The sequence below is a fragment of the Dermacentor variabilis genome, chromosome 2, assembly GCF_050947875.1.
Source record: "Dermacentor variabilis isolate Ectoservices chromosome 2, ASM5094787v1, whole genome shotgun sequence".
NCBI classification, from domain to species: Eukaryota; Metazoa; Arthropoda; class Arachnida; order Ixodida; family Ixodidae; genus Dermacentor; species Dermacentor variabilis.
Window position 1 is genome coordinate 210554822 of NC_134569.1, and position 22114 is coordinate 210576935.

The 22114-nt window shown below is 52.0% G+C and overlaps 1 protein-coding gene across 1 annotated transcript in view; it reads left to right on the forward strand.

Annotated features, from left to right (window-relative positions):
• Window positions 1–20786, forward strand: part of LOC142573076 (beta-1,3-galactosyltransferase 1-like) — an 81819-nt gene extending 61033 nt beyond the window's left edge. Inside the window, exon 3 of the mRNA XM_075682592.1 lies at window positions 19444–20786. Coding sequence (XP_075538707.1) covers window positions 19444–19954 — 511 coding nt within the window. The 3' untranslated portion in view covers window positions 19955–20786. The remainder of the gene's footprint in view (window positions 1–19443) is intronic.
• Window positions 20787–22114: the final 1328 nt, after the last annotated feature.

Here is a 22114-nt window from a genome sequence, read left to right on the forward strand (position 1 = left end):
GTTGTTTTGTAATGTGTTACGTTTCGCCTCCGACGTGCGGTATAGCCGGCGCGGATGCAACGGACGCCGGGGCTTCGTTCACAGCGGCGGACATTTTGGCCAGTTCAGTGCTGTCCCAACGCCTCCTCCAAGCACGTCCAGGCATGTTTCAATGCCACGTGTCTTTGTGTGTGCGTGTGTGTGTGTGTGTGCATGTTGGTGCCCACGCTTGTCAAAACGCGGCAGCCGGGGAGAGGAGCTCCCCAACTGTGAAGCGAGGAGGTCTGACCGACGCCGGCCCGGCGGATACGTCACTTCTTGTCACAACGTGTCCGGGCGCCGCCGTCACGTGCGCCTCTTTCAAGCCGTTCCTTCTTGCCCTCGACTCCGAGAGTATAAAAGCAGCTGCCCCCGGACGCCGAGAGAGGCTTCGATTTCTTCCGTCGAGTAACGTGGTCTCCCGCTTCTCCACTTCGGTCGACCTGACCGGCCGCTCTTTTGCGATGCTAAAATAAACAAGTTGTTCTGTTAGCAGTCGACTCATCCTTTGCCAGGACCTTCGGATGCTTCCAGCTGTGCCCCAGGCCGCCAGGCCAACGCTACCCTTGGGGCTTGCGACCGATTTGCAACAAATGTGAACGAAGACAATCCCCGCTTAAATGCCCCAGGTACTACGTCGGTGTTCCCTTCCAAATACTCGACGAGACCTTTTAGCTCCGGGTCTGCTCGTTGCTGTTTAGTGAAGTCTTCTGCGCTTATTATCCCGAGGAAGGCGTCGTCATCCTCGTCGTCTTCCGGCGGGGGATCGATGGGGGCGCGTGATAGGCAGTCGGCGTCTGAGTGTTTTCGTCCGCACTTGTAGATTACCGTGACGTCATATTCTTGTAGTCTGATGCTCCACCTCGCCAGCTGTCCTGAAGGGTCCTTTAAGTTAGCTAGCCAACACAATGCGTGATGGTCGCTGACGACTTTGAATGGCCTGCCATAGAGGTAAGGGCGGAATTTTGATGTAGCCCAAATGATGGCGAGGCATTCCTTTTCAGTCGTAGAATAATTGTCTTCCGCTTTTGACAGCGACCTGCTAGCATAAGATATCACCCGTTCATGTCCGTCTTTCTTCTGGACTAGGACGGCACCGAGGCCTAGGCTACTGGCGTCAGTGTGGATTTCCGTATCGGCGTCTTCGTCGAAATGTGCCAGTACCGGCGGTGACTGCATGCGTCGTTTTGGTTCTTGAAATGCGTCGGCCTGCGGCGTTTGCCATTTGAACTCGACATCAGATTTGGTTAGATGCGTCAGCGGCTCAGCGATGCGTGAAAAGTCCTTGACAAGGCGCCTGTAGTAGGCACACATGCCAAGGAATCTACGCACTGCCTTCTTGTCGATGGGCTGCGGGAACATAGAGATGGCAGCTGTCTTCTGCGAATCGGGGCGGAGTGCAGATTTGCTGATTACGTGGCCTAGAAACAGCAGCTCATCGTAAGCGAAGCGGCACTTTTCTGGCTTCAGAGTGAGCCCTGATGATTTGATGGCCTCTAGTACTGTTGCAAGCCGCCTAAGGTGATCGTCGAAATTTACGGCGAAGACGACGACGTCATCCAAGTACACGAGACAGGTCTGCCACTTCAATCCTGCTAAAACCGTGTCCATGACAGCGCTGGAACGTTGCAGGCGCACAGCACAGTCCGAATGGCATAACCTTGAACTCGTACAGGCCGTCTGGGGTGATGAAGGCGGTCTTTTCGCGATCTCTTTCGTCGACTTCTATTTGCCAGTAACCAGACTTGAGGTCCATCGACGAGAAGTATTTAGCGTTGCAGAGGCGATCCAATGCGTCGTCTATTCGTGGGAGGGGGTATACGTCCTTGTTCGTGATCTTGTTCAGACGACGATAATCGATGCAGAAACTTAGGGTTCCGTCCTTTTTCTTCACCAGGACAACAGGAGATGCCCACGGGCTTTTCGACGGCTGGATGATGTCGTCGCGGAGCATTTCGTCGACTTGTTGCCTAATAGCTTCACGTTCTCGCGTCGAAACTCGGTAAGGGCTCTGGCGGAGTGGTTGAGCGCACTCTTCGGTTATTATGCGATGCTTTGCAACTGGTGTTTGCCGAATCTTCGATGAAGTCGAAAAGCAGTCCTTGTATCGTCGGAGAAGACTTCTGAGCTTTTGCTGCTTGCTCATGGGGAGACTTGGAAGTTATGTCGAAGTCTGGTTCGGGAACTATGGTCGGCGGGGTAGATGCTGCAGAATCTGAGAGGACAAAGGCATTACTCGTTTCCACAATTTCCTCGATGTACGCGATTGTCGTGCCCTTGCTGATGTGCTTGAACTCTTTGCTGAAGTTGGTTAGCATCACTTCCGTTTTCCCTCCGTGGAGTCGAGCGATCCCTCTTGCGACGCAAATTTCACGGTCTAGCAGTAGGCGTTGGTCACCCTCGATGACTCCTTCTACGTCGGCAGGTGTTTTGATGCCGACGGGAATGACAATGCTGGAGCGAGGTGGGATGCTGACTTGACTTTCGAGCACGCTTAAGGCATGCTGACTACGAGAGCTCTCCGGCGGTATCGCTTGATCTTCAGACAGGGTTATCGACTTCGACTTCAGGTCGATGACTGCGCCGTGTTGGTTTAGGAAGTCCATGCCGAGAATGACGTCGCGTGAACATTGTTGGAGGATAACGAAGGTGGCAGGGTAAGTCCGGTCATGAACGGTAATTCTTGCCGTGCAGATTCCAGTCGGCGTAATCAGGTGTCCTCCAGCGGTCCGAATTTGAGGGCCTTCCCATGCAGTCTTAACCTTCTTCAACTGGGCGGCGATGTGTCCACTCATGACGGAGTAATCGGCCCCTGTGTCGACTAAGGCGGTGAGTGCGTGGCCGTCGAGAAGCACGTCGAGGTCGGTGGTTCTTTGCCTTGCGTTACAGTTAGGTCTTGGCGTCGGATCACGGCTGTGTCGCATTGACCTGTGGCTGGTATGGGACGTCGTCAGGTCTGCTTTCGTCGTCGTATTCTTTGCTTGCACACTTCGTCGGGATGGCGGCGCGTCGTTATGTCGTCGAGGTAGTTTCTTCGGCGTCTTCGTCGGCGGCGGAGGATCTTCGTCAGTTCGACGAACAGCAACCTCACCTCCATCGGTTTCTGCTTTTAGTTTTCCGGATATGGGCTCGCTGACCGGCCCCGGGCTGGGCCAGTGTATGGACGGCGCTGCGGCGACAGGTAGCGGCCTGGTGACGGCGAACGGGACGGTCGTCGAGAGTTGCACTGAGTGGCGGCTAGGTAATCGGCGATTTCACGTGGGCGCTCCCCAAGCTGTGGACGCGGCGCGTTGATGGCGAACCCTCTCAGTCCCATGTCGCGGTATGGGCATCGGCGGTACACATGGCCGGCTTCTCCGCAGTGATAACAGAGCGGGCGGTAGTCGGGGGCTCGCCAAATGTCCGTCTTGCTCGCGTAGGTGCGTTGGGCGACGGGTGGGCGTGCTGGCGGCGGCGGCGGCGGACGACGGAATTGCGGCGTTACAGAACCCTGGCGCGGTCGCGAAGGGGGGCCTTGACGGCGTGCGACGGCGGCGTAGGTCATCGCTTCTGGCTGGGGCTGCGGTAATTGAGGTTTCACCTCAGGAACCCCAAGCTATCGCTGAACCTCATCTTTCACGATGTCGGCGATCGAGGCCACTTGAGGCTGCGACGAAGGCAGGACCTTGCGCAGTTCTTCGCGCACAATGGCCCTGATGGTCTCTTGAAGGTCGTCCGAACCCAGTCCTTGGATGGCGTACTGCGGCGTGAGCCCCTGGCGGTTATATTGCCGGGTGCGCATCTTCAAAGTTTTCTCGATCATCGATGCCTCCGCAGAAATCTCAGCCACAGTCTTCGGTGGGTTACGAATAAGTCCGGCGAAAAGTTCTTGCTTGACGCCCCGCATCAGGAAGCGGACTTTTTTCTCCTCCGACATTTCCGGGCCGGCGTACCGGAAAAGATGGGCCATCGCCTCCGTGAAGATCGCGATCGTCTCATTTGGCAGCTGCGCTCTGGTTTCTAGTAGAGCTTGGGCTCGCTCTTTTCGCACCACGCTTGTGAATGTTTGCAAGAAGCCGCTTCGGAACAGGTCCCAGGTCGTTGAGGTGGCTTCTCGATTCTCGAACCAGGTCCTGGCAGCGTCTTCCAATGCGAAGAAGACATGTCGCAGTTTGTCGTCGCTGGTCCAGCTGTTAAATGCAGCGACCCTCTCATACGTCTCGAGCCAGGTTTCCGGGTCCTCGCATGTTGATCCGCGGAACGTCGGAGGTTCCCTGGGCTGCTGCAGCACGATGGGGAACGCTGGGGCTGCCACTGGGGTTGCCTTGGCCACAATCTTCTTGGTCTTCTCAGGTAGAAGTCCGTGCTCCGGGGGTAGCTGTTGAAGACGGCGGCTTGCTCGATGCTCCGGAACTACGTTGGTGTTCTCTTTGCGGTCCGGGCTTGGATCACGGCTTGTCGGGGGCGTCCGGTACATGAACGAAAAGCACCTCCACCAGATGTCACGTGGTGGTGACGTTGAAGAACACTGTAGCAATACTGTGAACGAGAAAATTAACTTTTATTGGGCAAACATGTGGCCACAAAAGAGGCTACACTTACAGCACAATGATAGCGGCGAACACGGTCGGCGATCGTCGAAAATCTGATCAGCAGGTCAAACGCGTCGGCTTTTATACATCCGTCGTCGAATGTTCCAGACTAATCGTTCGGACCCGCGTGCCTTTCACAAAGTTCTACAACATTCGCGTCACGCGATGAAATCAGATAACACAAGGTTCGGCGACAACAGAAAGCCGGGTAGAAGCATCGATAACTTTCCAGAAACTTCAGATACATGCAGGTGCGTCCCGCGCTGTGCGATTACGTTTGTTAGGCGGCGAAACGTGGTCGCCCGATAAAGATAAGTACACGTGTCAATATAATGGCCCTCCCTTTTATTGTGCTAATGCTGTTTTTATTCAGCCCTCTGGTGTTTGCACGGGGCGTGTTTTCATTTATGGCATCTATCTGCGGATTCAATTTGTCGTGCTGTCTTTGTGCACCTACGCAACGATTTTGGGATGAGACTTCCTGTCCTCAACGTCAGCTTTAATATCTTGCAGTCAGTGAATTATTCATATGACGGACATTCAATCTTCATCCGATGTCGGTGTTCACAGCCTTCATTTCGTCACGTTTACCGACTGTTCCATTCCACCGGGCAATAAGCATATCCTAGCACAGACTTGCGACACCATTGTAAATAGTGATGTGTTCCTTGCGCCGAGCGGTCGCTGCATATCTGGTGAGCTTAGCATTCCTCCTATCCTGGTGCGGTTTCACGGCGGTAGAATGTTGATCGCTGTACTTAACCCTACTCCTTCGCCATTTGTGCTCTCTCAAGGCACCACTGTGACTTGCTTTAATGACACTGAACCTATGTCGCTAGTACCGCTTCACGCCGAATCATCACCTTTTTACATCGAATCTGTGTACCTCTACCGTCCAAGGAAATTTTCGTGTCGTTGGCGTGGCAAGCAAAAAACTCCACATATATACGTGGGCCGATTCCGTAGATAGTGCAATGCCGGGCCGACCCGCGGCGAAGCTGAAACAGGCGTTAAGCATTACCGATACGTGGGCCGATGCCGAACATAGTGCTATGCCGGGCCGACCCACGGCGGACGTAAAACAAGCGTTAAGCGCTCCCCATACGCGGGCTGATCCCGAATATAGTACAATACCGGCCAGAGCCGCGGCGGAGGTGAACCAGGCGTTACGCACTCCCTATACGTGGGCCGATCCCGAAGGCAATACCGGCCCGATCGGCGGCGGAGGTGAAGCATTGGTTAAGCACTCCCCATACGTTGGCCGATCCCGAAGATAGTGCTATGCCGGGCCGACCCGCGGCGGAGGTGAAGCAGGCGTTAAGCACTCCCCAACGTGGGCCGAACCCGAAGAAGGTGCAATACCGGCCCGACCCGCGGCGGAGGTGAAGCAGGTGTTAAGCACTCCCCATACGTGGGCCGATACCGAAGTTAGTGCAATACCAGCCCGAGCCGCGGCGGAGGTGAAGCAGGCGTTAAGCACTCCCCATACGTGGGCCGATCCCCAAGGTAGTGCAATGCCGGGCCAACCCGCGGCGGAGGAGAAGCAGGCGTTAAGCACTCCCCATACGTGGGTCGATCCCGAAGACAGTGCAATGCCGAGCCGACCCGGGGCGGAGGTGCAGTTCGCCATTAATGGGGCCACATACACAGCTTCGCTGGTCATCATTCTCCACAGAGTGGAACTGAGGTTTTTCTACCACGACTGGTGATCATGCTGCGAACGCCCCTTTAACGATCTCGGCAAATCCAGATTTGACTGTAGCGCAGAAAGAAGACCTTTCGGCCCTACTGCAAAAACACAGCGCTTTATTTGACGTTCACTCCAAGCTTCTGGAGCGTACTTCCGTCGCCGTACATCGCATCAAAACCGAAGGCATGCAGTTCGATTGTGCACCACCGCCCATTCCGCGTGTCTTCCGCTGAACGGAAATTCATTGCGGAAAACGTTGATGACATACTCAAAAGAAACATCATTCGGCCGTCGTCCGGTCCTTGGTCATCTCCTGTTGTGCTGGTCCGGAATAAAGGCAGCTTTGTACGATTTTGCGTCGATTATCGAGAACTTAATAAGATGACGCGCAAAGACGTATATACGATGCCTACAATGTATGATGCCATTGAATCCCTCCAGGGTGCTGAATATTTCTCAAGCCTAGACCTCCGATCCGGGTATTGGCAAATACCTATGCGCGAGGCGGACAAGTACAAGACGGCCTTTGCAACACCAGACGGACTTTACTAGTTCAACGTAATGCCCTTCAGTTTATGTAATGCTCCTGCAACATTTTAACGCATGATAGACACAGTTTTACGCGGCTTTAAGTGGAAGGCCACTTTGTGTTATTCAGAAGACATCGTTATTTTTCTGCAACTTTTCATCGACACCTTGAGCATTTGGGCGAAGTTTTGACATGCATCTCCAACGCTGGCCTCCATGTCTGCACAAAAAAATGTCATTTTGCCAGAAGGAACACCAAAGTGTTGGGTCACCTTATCAGTAAAGATGGTGTGCAACCAGATCCTGACGAGGTTACTGCCGTGATTCGATTTCTTCACCCTGAAAATCAAAAACAATTAAGAAGTTTCTTGGGCCTGGCATCCTACTTCCGCCGTTTCATGAGTCCACTGCACAAGTTGCTGACGATGGGCATTACTTTCGCTTGGACAGACGACTGCGAACTTTCTTAAAATCCCTCCCCGTCCTCTGTCACTTCGATGGGAAAGCACCAACTTTTTTGCACACCGACGCTAGTGGCCATGGGATCGGCACTGTCCTTCTGCAGGGTGATACCACCACGCGACAGAGAGTTAGTTGCTGCATATGCCAGTCGCTCATTAACGACTGCCGAACAGAACTACTCGATAAGAGAGCAGGAATGCCTCGTAGTAGTTTGGGCCATATAAAAATTTCGGCCATATCTGTATGAATGCCGTTTCACTGTCATAACCAACCATCACGCCTTATGCTGGTTATCGTCACAGAAAATTTTGTCTGGACGCCTTAGTCGCTGGGTGCTCCGATTGGAAAGGTACGATTTTAAAGTTACGTACAAGTCTGGGGAAAATAACGTCAGGATGCCGATGCTCTGTCTCACTGCCCCTTGCCACTATTATCTTCGAGCGCGTCCCTCCATTGCTCGCCACTTGATGAGGAAACAATGTATCCACTTAGGTTATCAACGCTAGCAGTTACTCACACGCTATATTCCAATCGTGGCACTCAATTCGCCTCGTGTGAACGTTCTGATCCATACTGCAGCCGCATTATCCACCACCTGTACGGAACTTCTCCTGCACCGAATGCCAGAATACGTCGACAACTGCGACTAAGCTCGAAAAAGATGTGCTGCACCTCTACTTTTACAACACCGACGAACACCGCTGGGTACCTGTTCTACCACGTTCGCTGCGCACACAAGTCCTTGAAGCCTTCTACGAAGACTTATCTGCTGGCCACTTGGGTTTCCACAACATGTATACAGCTGCGTTTGGAGCCGTTACTTTACGAACGGACGAACACCGCTGCTGGCGGTCAGATTCTAGGCCCGAGGCTGCAAGAATACCATCAAATCACGTGGACGCCGGGTCACGCGGGTCTGCAGGGGAACGAAAGGGCGAACGCCCTAGCTCGAGCGCTAATCAACCGAGCGGGGCAAGACCAATCGTCTCATCAATGCACCCGAGCAGCCATGGCCAGTGGAGTCCTGGTATGAGGACACCACCCACTCGACCTCAAGAGCAACCACCTCGATGATCCGAATAAATGTTTTTTTCTCTCTCTCTCTTCGACCAGGCATGTCTACCTTTGTGGCGAAGTACGTCGCTCCTTGCGTTCAGTGCCAACGGCGGAAACGACCGACTTCGCCTCCTGCTGGCCCTTTACGTCCCATTCCTTGTCCCGAGACACGTTTTGACATCGTTGGGACAGACCTGGTTGGAGCTCTGCTCATAACACCAGCAGGTCATCGATAGATCGTGACAGCTGTCGACCATCTCACACGGTAAGCGGAGAACGCTCATTTACGCTCTAGTTAGGCCTCAGACGTTGCCGCATTCTTTCTGGACGCCATTGTGCTCCGTCTTGCCATGTCAAAAATGATCGAAGAACTACTCAGAGCTTGTGGCGCAGTTCATAAGATGACATCCGCGTACCACACTCAAATAAATAGCTTCACAGAGCAATTTCATCGCACACTTAGGATATCAACGTATATCGGGCCAAACCACAACAACTAGGACAATCTTTTATCGTTTGTGACTTTTGCTCACAACACCGCTATCCAACGAACTACGAGGTACTCACCTTTCTACCTCTTTACGGCCGTTCGCCGACATTCACCATCGACGTCGCTTTCTTAAGTGCCCCAACTAACATCTCGACCAGTATACCCGAACAGTTCTTGTCGAGACTTGACGTATGTCGTCAACGTACTCGCCTCTACACAGAAGTCAGTCAGCTAGATCGCAAGCAACGTTACGACATCTCTCGTTGAGACGTCTCCTTTCGTCGTGGAGAGGAAGTGCTACTCCGGACGCCCTTTCATACACCCGGATTGTATGAGAAGCTTGAATCACATGCACTTCCATGGACCCTACATATTACTGGAAAATTAACGCCCAAGCACTCCGTACAGATTGTTAACAAGCGAAGCTGAAACATCCAGCTCCGGTGTTTATCACTGGGTTAATCACGACGGTTCATTAAACGACGGCTTAGTAGGCTGCCGGATCCTCGGTACTGTTACGTTTCGCCTACGACGCGCGGTTTAGCCGGCGCGATTGCAACAAAGCGGCAGACATTTTGGCCCGTTCGGCGTCGCCGCTACGCTCCCCGCCAGGCGTTTCCAGGCGTTTCCAGGCGTTTCCAGGCGTTTCCAGGCGTTTCCAGGCATGTTCCGATGCCACGTGTCTTCATGTGCGTGTATGAGTGTATGTGCCATTGTGCCCGACCGGCGGCGATGCGACAGCAGGGGGTCACCTTCTCCTCCCAGTCATTGTGCCCGACCAGAGGCGCTACGAGAGCCGAGGTTACCTTCTCCTTCCAGTCATTGTGCCCGACCAGAGGCGCTACGAGAGCCGAAGTTACCTTCTCCTCCCAGTCTTTGTGCCCGACCGGCGGCGCTACGACAGTGTGCGTCACCTTAGCCCATTGTACAATCACGTGCTCGTCTATTGAGGGGTTCCTTCTTGCCCTCAACTGCGAGAGTATAAAAACAGCTGCCCCCGGACGCCAAAAAGAGGAGGGCTCCGATTTCTTCTGTTGAGTAAAGTGCTCTCCCGTCTCTCTACTTCGGTCAACCTGACCGCCAACTCTTTGCGATGTTAAAATAAACAAGTTGTTTTGTTGTTACCAGTCGACTCATGCTTTGCCGGGACCTTCGGATGCTTCCAGTTGTACCCCAGGCCGCCAGGCCAACGCTACCCTTGGGGCTTGCGACCCAGGTACAACCACGGGCGTCAGCGCCGAGTTCCCAACCGATCGCACCAGCGGTGCGACCACAACAACTCGTACCAGCGGTGCGATCCAAACAGTACGCAGGTGCTGCTAACGCTCGAGTGCACGAGCCTGCTCTTGTGCCTGGGCTGCAGCACCGGCACGGCGTAGGCGAGCTCGTTCCCTGTTCTGCTCGCGGCATTGGTGATCGAAAACTGCGTGGTCTTCAGGAGTACGTATCACGCGCGGTTTACCCATATCGGAGCCGGAGAGCAACTCCTGCGAGCGTGCTCGGCTGCGACGGAGAGCAACGGCGTCACTACTGGCGCAGATAATCCGAGATAGCACAAGGCCTTTCCACTCCGATCCATGATGTCATGTTACCTGGCGCGACTGCACTGAATCTGATGGGGATGCCCCCGAGTAGGCAACAATGATTTTGACGTCACTGCTTTCATCACGCGAGCCTCGTCAATGGAAATTTCGGGCCAGGTAGGGTGACGTCATGGATGCGACTAAACAGGCCTTGCGCTGCCTAGGTGGCGTCGGCGAATCGCGCGCGTCTTTCTTTATTCTTTTCTTCTCTTTTTCGCGCATGCGCATAGGGTTGCGCCAGAGTAGCTTTCGGCGTACAGGCGACCGCCCGACGTACCGATGGACGAATCGGCTAGCCATAAATAGCTTCGCTGTGAAAAAAAATATCCCCAGTAAACAATCGTGTTACTTCCGTTGAAGTTTCTTCGGACCGCCGTTACCGTGGTTCAGAAATCGTTCACGTTTCGCGCCGCAAACGATTTCTTCTGCGTTTCTTTTCTGGCTAAGTCGCGTTCTGGCTGGTCGCTTGCGCGCACAGGGAAATTAGTGTGAGTATTTATCATACGCTTCATCTTCTCATCGGTACCCCCCCATACTCATTATCACTTTCTCAAGACTGAAAAGGTCGTTCTCCGGCCGAAACGGCGACACACTAAACAGTTGTATTTAAGAAGTGCGTTAACTTTTGAACCAGCAATGGTCTCCTCCGGAGCACCGCGTAAATGGCGTAAATGGAATCTGCGATTGGCCAGTTGTCATGTTATAACACACCGCTCACTATCACAAGTGAAAGCCCCCGAGTACCGGCGAATTGTGAAGAGTTCAAACACAAATTTTGCGAGTAACGGCTCGGATGTCCGCGACTGCACAATTTGTAATATCAGTATCGTTGCCCACCCACCAGCAGGCAATTCTTCAAAATTAAAAAGTTAGCGATGTCTCTATGCCTTTCATGTTTAGGTATTACAGAAGCATCGTGCACGCTTTACAAATTCATTGAGCCTTCGCATTCGACCCTTTAAGACGAAGGCCGGAAGGCTAAATGCGATGGTATCGCGAGTTCTCCAGTGTTGACCAAATTAGGAATCCGCTTAATGTATGCGAAGGCTATCACGAACTTTCGACGTAATGTTGCGTTGTACGTATCAGCATGCTAGAATATGAAAGAGCACGTTTCAAATTTTCATTAGGCAATCAGGCCGCAAAAACCATTTAATCAGTCTATTTTATCACCGCGAATAAACAATTCACAGGGGCCGACAGAGTAGACACCACAAAGTGCTGACTGCAACTCGTTTAATTTCCACGCAAAGCACTTGTAAATTCGAGGTAAAGCCTTCCTCAATAGCGGCGAAATCTCGTGCGAATCAAGCTACGTCACACACGAAACAAAAACAAAAAGCAAAACTGCACTACGAATCAATTCTGCCGACCGAGTCACCACGTGAACCGGGCGTCATAAGACCGCGACTCTTTGCATTCGTTTTAAGATCTTTTCACCTTGGTGCCGGACGTTGATGAGGTGACAGATGCCTCGGTGACGTGAGCGCTTTTCTGCCGCGCCTCGCAACGCGCGTGAAAAGAAGGGAAGACAAGATGCATGGTCTGGCACGGGACGTCGTCGTTCCGTGATCGATGCCCTTGACTCCGCGTTTGGCGACTCATCAGCTCGATTACGTGAGTGGAGGAGGAGGCAGTACATCATGGGATGGGAGAGACCGAAATGACCCCAACCCTTACGGCTGTGCTACAATCAAACATGCCGCCTCAACCTTCCCCGCGCGTCGGCTTGTGGCCACTGTGCTGCCGCAAGTGTGATGTTACCGTTGTTTCGAAGACGTTAGACAAAGTGTGCACTACATATGCGTGTCCAGTTTCGCACAGGTTACCACAACTCTCTCTCTCTCGGCCTTAAAAGAAGAGAACAAAGGTGTACAAAGGGGAGACGCCCAATGCGCCCTGACGTGTCTTCTGCAGGACCTTTAATCATGTTTACGCAATCCATAGGTGTACGTCTGCTGCCAAGAGCACAGGAGCACACTGGAGCCACCATTCTTCCTTTTAAAGCGAAAGCTTTACTGGCCGCGAACTTGCAATTTCGCTTTGGCGGTGCTCCGAGGAGCCACATGACGTCACAACGCGCGCCTCGCTGTGCATATTTTTCTCTCTCTCTCTCTCTCTCGCTCCCTAGTTACTACTGCGCATGCGCCACTAGTAGCACCGAGCCATAGGTGTTCCGCCGCTGCGCAGCGCCGCGCCTTTCCGCCGCCGCCGTTTGGTATGACTTCACACCGCGTTGCTCGTCGTTGCGTTCACCTCCGCTCGCTTCGCCAGCTGCGTCGCATGCCTGATAACATGTCGGAGGATTGAAAAGGAGAGCTCGCGTGCGCCGCAACCACACTGGATGCGGCAGTATGGACGGCGACAATTCTGCTAAGCAGGAGGAGGCCTGGAATCGACATCGGAATGAGATGAAGAGGAAACGAATCGCCCAGGAAACAGACGAACAGCGCGCCGAACGACTGGCTAAACGCCGCAACATAGCTAGACAACCAGACTAACATGGACTTGCAATCAAGATTAACTAAGGCTAACCATGCTATGCCTTAGCTTTCGCTACGTATATCCTGGCACAGCCGAGCTAAGCCACTGCCAATTTTTTTCTGCTTTATGGATTCCGGCAAATTTTGGACGCTGCAAACTCCCCCAGGCCAGGCATTCTCCAGAGAGGAAAGAAGCTCTGCAACGTCAAGTGTGCCAACGACGCCAACGCCAACGACGTGCAAAATGTCGAAGGGATCGTCTGAGCACTTTGCAACTCGAAATTGCAACGAGTATCATACGGCGCTGAGATCGAGGGAAGTTCTGTGAAACATGCTCGCGTAATTATCGATAATGAATGCACTGACCGCTTGCTCTTGAGAGAGCCAAAATGTTTAAGTGATCTCCAATAAACGATTTTAAGGATCAAAGGTCGAATGATGACGGCTGGCCGCAGTCGATAGGGCCGCTTTGGGTCCCCCGTGTCTTGGCGGTTACAACACAAATAAATCGCACAAATACTTCTGGAGCATGCGCGACAGTTGCGTGTAATATTCCGCATTTGTCTTTTATAATTAAATCGTATGAGTGTGCCACAGCAGTTCGCAATTTTGCGAGCAGACGACATGGTTATGAAAGGGCACGCGATTACCTCGATCTTTTGTTGTGTTGCCCTGTGTTGTCTGCGCCGTGATAGTGCGTTGGTCAAGGTGTTCCCTGGCCTCGATGCGGTTTGGACACAACGCTTTGTTCACAACACTTCTTCTGAGGTAAGTCGAGAGCAACCACTAGTAAGCGAGAAGCTGCCGCAGCTGCATGTTGCTAGGTGCAGCGGCACAGGAAAAGCATTCTCCGTGACTGTTTACAGTGGCTGCCCGCTGTGAGGGCTGCGATCCCACAGCACCTCCGATGCTTCCGATGCTCGAATACATTTCGGCGCCTGCTGGCGACAGAGTCCTTCAGCGAAGCTGTTAGCGTCTAAACCAAGGTCGATCCAAATAGGTCGCGAAGCTTCGAGTAAAAAGCGGTTCAGTACAAATTGTCACCGACATCAACAAGGGCGATCATGGGAGCAGTGATTGAAGCGCGACTATGTTTGGAGAGAACAAACATCGGGAAAGAAAGAAAGCGTTCTTTAGTTCAAGCGAGACGCAGATTCATTCAACGAAAATAAAATTCCTGGTCAATTTTATATATTCGTGACGAGTTAAGAAAACACAAGTTTATTTCATTTTAATATTATGAATAAGTACATTTCTTTTGAGCGCCTGCCGTTACAGAGGGTGTTGACGCCGCTGTCACTCGCAATGCAGTGCCGCTCTTGAAATGTGCAAGAAAGGCGCTCTCGTAAAGTTCACCTGTTGAAATACGCCCCCATTAACGTTCTTACTTGTCGACGTTTGTCTGAATTTTGTGACGTGGGTAGCTTCATCGCTTCATAACCTGTTCAGTCAAAAGTAGTGAGTTATGACCAGCAGATAATTGTTGTTTTCGTGCGACTACGCTGACTGACGGGCATGGCGTCCAGCGATAGGACCAGCACTGCACCTAAAGTTTTCGTCAGCCTCCAAAGAAAGTACCTTCTGTGCAGGGGTGCGATTCCGACAACCGTGCGGCTGACTTTTTCCTGCATCGCTTTCCGCGCTGAAAGCTCGAAACACCCACCAAGTCGAATCGCGGGGCATATAAATATATAGCTCTAAAGGCAGGCCGACAAAACTAATTTCGCGCTTTCGAAAACAAAATGACGTCACTCCTGTTTTTAACGGATATAGGGCCACATTATTTTTTCTTTCGACGGAAGTGTTCCCTCCACATACATATGGCGCTAAGCCTCATGAACCGCCGATGAACCGCCATAATCCCGGCTACGGCGGCCGCATTTCGATGTGGGCGAAATGCGAAAACACCCGTGTGCTTAGATTTAGGTGCACGTTAAAGAACCCCAGGTGGTCAAAATTTCCGGAGTCCTCCACTACGGCGTGCCTCATAATCAGAAAGTGGTTTTGGCACGTAAAACTCCAAATATTATATTATTATTATTATTATATGAACCGCCATGTTTTGAACATATCGGCTCCTATGGAAGCTTCGCAACCAGATATACTTATCTTATCTAAACTAGGTCCTCACGGGAAAAAGAAAATAAAACCTTTAGCCATTAAAAAAAACTCCAGCGATTGAAACGAAAAGTGCATAGATTCTTTGGTATCACGCATACAGCACAGCGTTCGTTTCAAATAAAGAACAGGCACAAAACAAGCATCCAGAACGCATCATTGATGATAAGGCGCTCTTGATAACAATGCGAAGCACTTAGCACTCCCCGCATACGTTTCTCGGTAAATATTACTGATGCGCAAGCTGCCGCGGCGACGGCACCTTGCAACGTGGGAGTGACGTCACCAGCCTTTCACCTGTAAAAGAACCAGCCTAGTAACTGATTTCATTGTTGCAGCATCGCTATGGGTAGGCAACGCATGGTTAGGACTCCCAAGAGGCAGCGTGAATACGAGGAGTGGCAAGGGGAAAAAAACGACAAGATGACCAGCGGCGGCGTGCTTCCAAGAGAGGGAGAGAGAAATAGAAGACAGGAAAGGCAGGAGGTTAACCATACGCACGTCCGGTTTGCTACCCTGCACTGGCGGAAGGGTATAGGGATGAAGAGATAGAGCAGTTTCCCGCACAGTGGAAGGTTCACACCGAGTCTACACACGGTGCCCAAGACCTGTCGACGTTAAGTATTTCAAGAGCGCTTTCGTGGCTTTCTGTGCCATCGCCGCGTACGGCCAGCGTCCAAGGATCGTCATTGCCGAAAATGGTCTAGAGTCTAGCTGGTTCAGTGCTGTCCGGAGAACTTCGCGCTCGACATCTTATTGGGGACAGATGCATACGATGTAGTCGATCGTTTCTGTGGTTCCACAAGAGTCGCACATGGGCGTATCCCCCATTCCAATGCGGAACGAGTAGGGCTTTGTAAATGCACCCCGAGCCAGAGGCGGCACAATACTGTCGCCTCAGAGCGGGAAATTCTTTATGGCACTTGTAGCTTTGAGGATGGATCCAGCCTATGAAGATGACACTTTGGGAGGTTGGTAGAAGATCAGTATTTGTGTGTCATAGCTTTAGCCACAATATCAAGCTTTCTTGCGTGCTTCCAAAATTACCATTATTCTAGTTACTCTAAATTACAATTACTATCATTAATCTAAAGCAATAAAGCATTGCATACTGCCGTCAGAAGTTGTAGTGGAGGTTTTCAGAAGCTTTGGTGCACATCCACTTTCGCAAGGACGGGAAGGCGAGTCAATTTTTACTATGTACTCACTTTGCAACTTTTAACAGCACAGCACTTCCGCCGCTCCACTTTGCGCGGCTTCAAGGGGAATCGGTAGATCGGGATTATGACCTTGTTCATGGCAATTCACCACGTGACAATAACGGCAGTTACGACACTTCGGAACCACGCACTGCTGCTGTAGTCGCCGTGTGTACGTTACAAGCACTTTTTGAGTCGGAGAAACTATACGCAGAAAGCTCGAAACCACACAAAACAAGCGAGAATCGCGTCACTCCTTGGCGTCGTCGTATCTAAAGCTACTACCACAGACCTTCCATGTTTTGTACTACTCAGCCAACTTCATTGTTCACCATGGACCAGGTTGTGGCACAGGGCGTTCAAAACTCCACCCCGTCAGCACCTACGCGTGACTCGGTTGCGCCATAGTTGCGCTATGTTGCGCGTGAGGCCTCGACTTGCAGATAAACAGGACGCCAGGAAAGTATCAAGTCCGAGTGCTAAGACACTGCATAGACTACACAGGCATGCAGTGCGTACAGAAGCAGCGAGGCACTTAGCCGAAAACGAATTTGGTCCAGCGTGTACTGTCAATGACCGCCTCTGCTTCCCATCGCACGTCGGCAACGTGTCGCGGCCAGCGCATGTCCTCGAGTGAGCGTTTCCCAGGGAGGACGTGACTTCGTTCGGGCTTTGCGCCACGCCTGCAGAGGAGAATTGCTTCCCACTGATTTAGGTAATCATCGAGAATGGTTTCTAACGTAATTTTTACCGCCTCCGACGCGATTCCTCGCCTCAGAGCCTGTGAGGTCTTAGAATAATCAACCTACTGCAGGGACTCATGCTGCTACTTCAAATATCCCTATGCGCCGCCGCTCCATGGCAGATCGATATCCCATTACATATTGTTCCGTTCTATTGCAGCCTGTGTATAAAGCTCCATTCATTCCTTGAAACTTTGACAACAAATCGACTAGGGCACCTAAATTTGACTATCAAGAAAAACGAGAGAGCTTAGACACACTCGTATAACTGTTCTTTCGGGATTTATTCCTCAGGAGGAGCACCGCAGGCGCTTATATTTGTATATATATACGGAAAATGCGGTACTTCAATAATTTCAGTTCTACGCCGAAATAAGGCCAATTCATGACGCCGTGTGTGTGTGTGAATCGGCACTCTGACACAGCAGAGAGTGTGACACAGGAGATTCACGCAGCCCAGCATTTGAGGGAAAAGTGACCATATTGCCTTCAGGGTAAGACGGTGTGAGGCTTCACACCTTATTAAAAGTATTAAACAGAAACACAGTTCAAATTGCGGTGACTGCGAGGTGAGCCAGATGTGTTGTCGCGTGCTCTCGTAATGCGCCTACCCATGCAGTCGAGACCGAGTGGCCGCTGCTCGCGTAGACGGCCTCAACAAACACGGGGCTCCGTGCGTCCACGCTGCACCCTCGATGGGACTCGGCAATGTGCAGAAGCACCCATGCTATCCTGACGCCGGCAACGGCAGCCGTTCGGTCTGTCACGGCACCGTGGCGCCGTGCCGGTGGCATTTGTCAGGGGAATATTCACTGAAATGCGAATGGACAAATGGCAGACGCGTTGCGCTTTTCAAGGAAGAGTCCCTGCTCCGTTCTGGATTTGCTACGGATTATAATAAGGTACTCTTGCAATCTCACCCGAGAATTCCCCCAAGAACAAGAATAGCGATGTGAGCGAGCTGATTTAAGCCCATGGTGTAAAATTTCTGCAGCGCAAAGCACTAAAGTGCGAAAAAAAAAAAAGGGACACAAACGGACTAAACAAGAAGGATTGCAAGAGGACAACACGAGCGCTGTCCTCTTGCAATCATTCTTTCTTCGTCCGTTTTTGTTCCTTTTTTTTCGCAATTCAGTGCTTTGCGCTGCAGTAATTTTACACCATTGCCTCCAGCTTTTGCGAGGGCGTGAAAACAGGCGTCGCTCAACACTGGATATATGCGCGGCAATGCACTCTGCTCCTCCCTTCGAGCTTGCTGCCTCTACCCGCACTGAATGGCCAGCCACCTTTTGTACCATACAGTGAAACCCAACATGTCTAACCTCACATGCACCGACGACACTGTCCATGGTCAGACCTCGTACGCATGCATACACAAACTCCGAAGAAAGTGGGAATGAGAGAAGCCGCCGCCGTAGCTCAACTGGTTGAACATCTCATGCGCAATGCGGATGTGGGTTCGGCTCCAACCGGCAGCAAGTTCTTTCTTTTTATTGCGGTGACAATTATATGAACACTTCAGCCGCATTTCTGTCGTCGGCGTCGCCGTGATGTTCCACATAAAGTCCAAGTGCGATTACATCGTCGCCGTGCGCCGTATGCTATATGTGCGAGTGCAAGTGTGCCAGTGTGAGCCGGCGATGGTCGCCCAATCTCGCGCGCGCGAGAAAGGAAAGCGGGCAGGAAGCGCGCAGTCTCCGTCGCGTGCAAAGCACCGGTAGGAGGAAGGGAGCGGGCCTTCTACTCCGGCGGCGGCCGCGCGCGCCCTACCTTGAAAGCGATCTGCGATGGGGACGGAGTGCACCGATGCTGATAGCTTCGTGTGCGTTGTGTTCTCGCCACTTAGATCGCGTCGAATCGAGAGGCAGCACGAAGGTCAATTCGCGCGCTGCTGCTGCCGCGCTTTCTCACTCCAGAGTTTTGACAGCGGTTGTGCGCGATCAACGAGTGAGATGAGTTCAAGCTTGCTTGAGCGCCATGCTTGTTAATTTACGTGGTAAGCGAAGTTTACTGTCCTTACTTCGTACACTCTCAGACAAAGGTACACCCTTTGGGGTGTATATCTGCCACACAGCAATAATAGTCATCTGTCTTGCTTGCGTTTCCTTTTTTGAAAACGCCGCGCCCGCTACTTTCCTGTCGGGAATGCTATGTCATGCTGATAACGTGCGTGCCGTTCGTTACTGGAAAGTACAGGGCCCGCAGCGTTAAAGAAAGGAAATGCGGACAAGACAGATGACGCTTATTGTTGTGTGGCAAGATACAATCCACACGGTGTAATATTGTTTTAGAGTGTATAACTGTCTGCTAATTTTCTATCGCAATCGATTGTTCGCCTATCTGGCGAAACTGCGAGTTTCTTTCGTACGCTTTTATTTCCCTTTATCATTTTTACTTTTCAATTATAACACGGATAATTTCCCCTATGCATCCCTTGGTTTTATCTGTTCGCATGCATTCGCCGCTTGCGCTTCGACTGACAGTGTTCACCTTCCTGCGCAGGTACCTCGTGAAGGCCGATGACGATGCGTTCGTGAACCTAGCCGCGCTGCGAGAGTACTTGGCCGCTGGGTCCCGGCGGCGCCGGAGGGCCATCATCGGCTACCTGATGAAGGGGTTCCGACCCAACCGGAACCGGGCCAGCAAGTGGTTCACCTCGCCGCAGCTGTTCGCCAAGGCGCGACTGCCGGACTTCGTGAGCGGATTCGCGTACGCTGTGACTCACGACGCCGTCGGCCCTCTGTACGCGGCCGCTCGGCTGACGCACATGTTCCCATTCGAGGACGTGTACGTGACGGGCATGTGTCGCGAGAGGGCGCCCGTTGTAGCGGGCAGCGACGCGATTGCACTGGAGGGCGCTCCCAGGTTCAAGAACCACCGGAAGAAGAAACGTGGAGGCACCGCGACGAAGACGTTGTGCTCGTTGTACGGAAACGTCCTAGCGCAGCACGAGCTGACGGCAGCCGAGACGCGGAATCTCTGGGGGGACTTGACAGCTGGCAAGTGCAGCTAGCCTTGGGTTGCCTAGGCTCCTGGCAGGTGCTTCGACACCGGGAAGGCAGATGACGCCTACCACGCTTCACACCGTCTACAACTGACGACTGCGCAAGGTTACATATCTGTGGCCGGGCACGAAACCTGGCAAGCTGACATAGTCATGAACTGCCTGGACTGACAATGATTGGACAGAGCCGACGACGCTTGAGTGAAAGAGAGAGGGAAAGATAGAGTTGGAAAAAAGCCATTGCTTAAACGGAAGAGCTGGCGTGGAGGAATGAGGGTAGAAAGAGTGAGACTGATTAAAGAAACATTGACACACACACGCACTGACACACGCACACACCCTAAGAACGGCGCTCCCGTTGTGGACATTGCGACAGGCTGGTGGACTGCAAAAATCCAGTGTGCGCTTGCGCGGGCTTCTTAGGTGGTGATAAGTTCCGTAACACCGTAGGATGCTTTCTTGAGGCACAAGTGACGCTTTCGACGTTCCTTGCTATACCTAGAAGAGGGTTGGCTGCGCAGAGTGTACACACTTGGTCGAGCGTCGTCAAGGATGACGCCTGGCAACTAACTGTACACCGCGAACTCCTGTGCGGACACGACGCACAGCGGTCTTGATATTTCGTGCTCTACATTGCCGGTTCCAGAGGCGGTGCACCTGCGACATAAACTTCACACCTGGCAGCCGCAGGCGTTTTGGATGCAATTCCACTAAGGCTTTTAAATACCGACGGTTACTCTGCGTTCGAGCATAGCTCGTATACGTGACCGAAATGGTGCTGTGCATCCTGTGTGACATGTAAATAAGTGTAATAAAACGAACTGGAATAATGTAAATTATATACGTATGTCGACCTAAATGTTATAGCGGAAACGTGTGCGGATCTGAAATTACCCTGGCGTGGTCGAAACGGGGTCCCCTTCTACACTCTGGTGCCGAACAGAGCGAAGTTGAATGGCTGTACAAGGGACATTCGACACAATTGGCGGCAGTGAGGTCGCTAGCCATACAATATGCAATTTTAGCATCGACCATTGAGATTTCGTTTCGCTGCGATAGCAATTATATATGGACACTCGAGGCGCATTTCCGCCGTCGTCGTCATGTTCCGTATAAGGCCCAAGCAGCGGGTACCAGAATAAGGTTGATTGCGACGAGCAGCCGGAGCAGTGCGTGTTTTGCAGTGAAGCGCCCGACGACGAAAAGTACCGTGGCGGCGCTGCAACCGAAGTGGAGTGGATCGCCTCAAGGTCGCGCCGTTGGAAACAGCTGGCGATTCTGCTCAGTGGGGGCGTTCGCCCTGCTTCGCGCGCTGCTATTGGCGATCAGACCGCTCAAGTGGTGTTCCTAATTACATATGACGTGCATTTATGTCTTAAGAATAAAGTCCTGTCGTTTATTCTACATATGCATGCTGCGAAATTATTGCGCGTGCATTGCGGCCACAGTGCTGGCTTTCGTTCTGCTGTTATTGACGCTGCCTTGGAGAACAAATATCTTGCTTGTTCTGCAAGCAGCATGCGTCGCGTGCATTCTTGCACATATATGTTTTCATCAGTAGGTCATGCGAAGCGCAGACAAAAAAAAAAAAACTTTACGCTTGGTGCCCGCCGCGTTAACAATTCAAGCATATGTGCCCCATCCAGCGCCCTGTTCCCAGACGTAATTAAAATAAAATTCTGGGGTTTTACATGCCAGAACGACGATTCTATTATCAGGCACGCCGTATTGAGGGACTGGGGTTCTTTAATGCGCGGTAAGCGGGCGTTTTCACATTTCACCCCCACCGAAATCCGGCCGCCGCGGCCGGGATTCGATACCGCAACCTCAGGCTTAGTCGCGAAACACCGAAGCCACTACGCCACCACGGCGGGTCTTGTCGTGTTACGTGAAGTAAATATAAAAAAAAATGCTGCGCAACATTCCGTTCGTGTTTGCGTCTTCGTGACGAAACAGAACGCGGACTAATTAGGCTAAGTGGTCTTCTATTGGCTCGGGCCTCCCCTCGGATGCCCAAAACAGTTTCTATTTAATTATTCGATGTACCAATCTTTGGCCCGTAAGCCCGGTTCATTTTTTTCCAGTCCATGCTTTGAAACAAAAATATCAAAGAAGCCGGCGCGGTAGTTTAATTAGTGGCAATGGTGGCTATGGCGTTCGGCTTCTAAA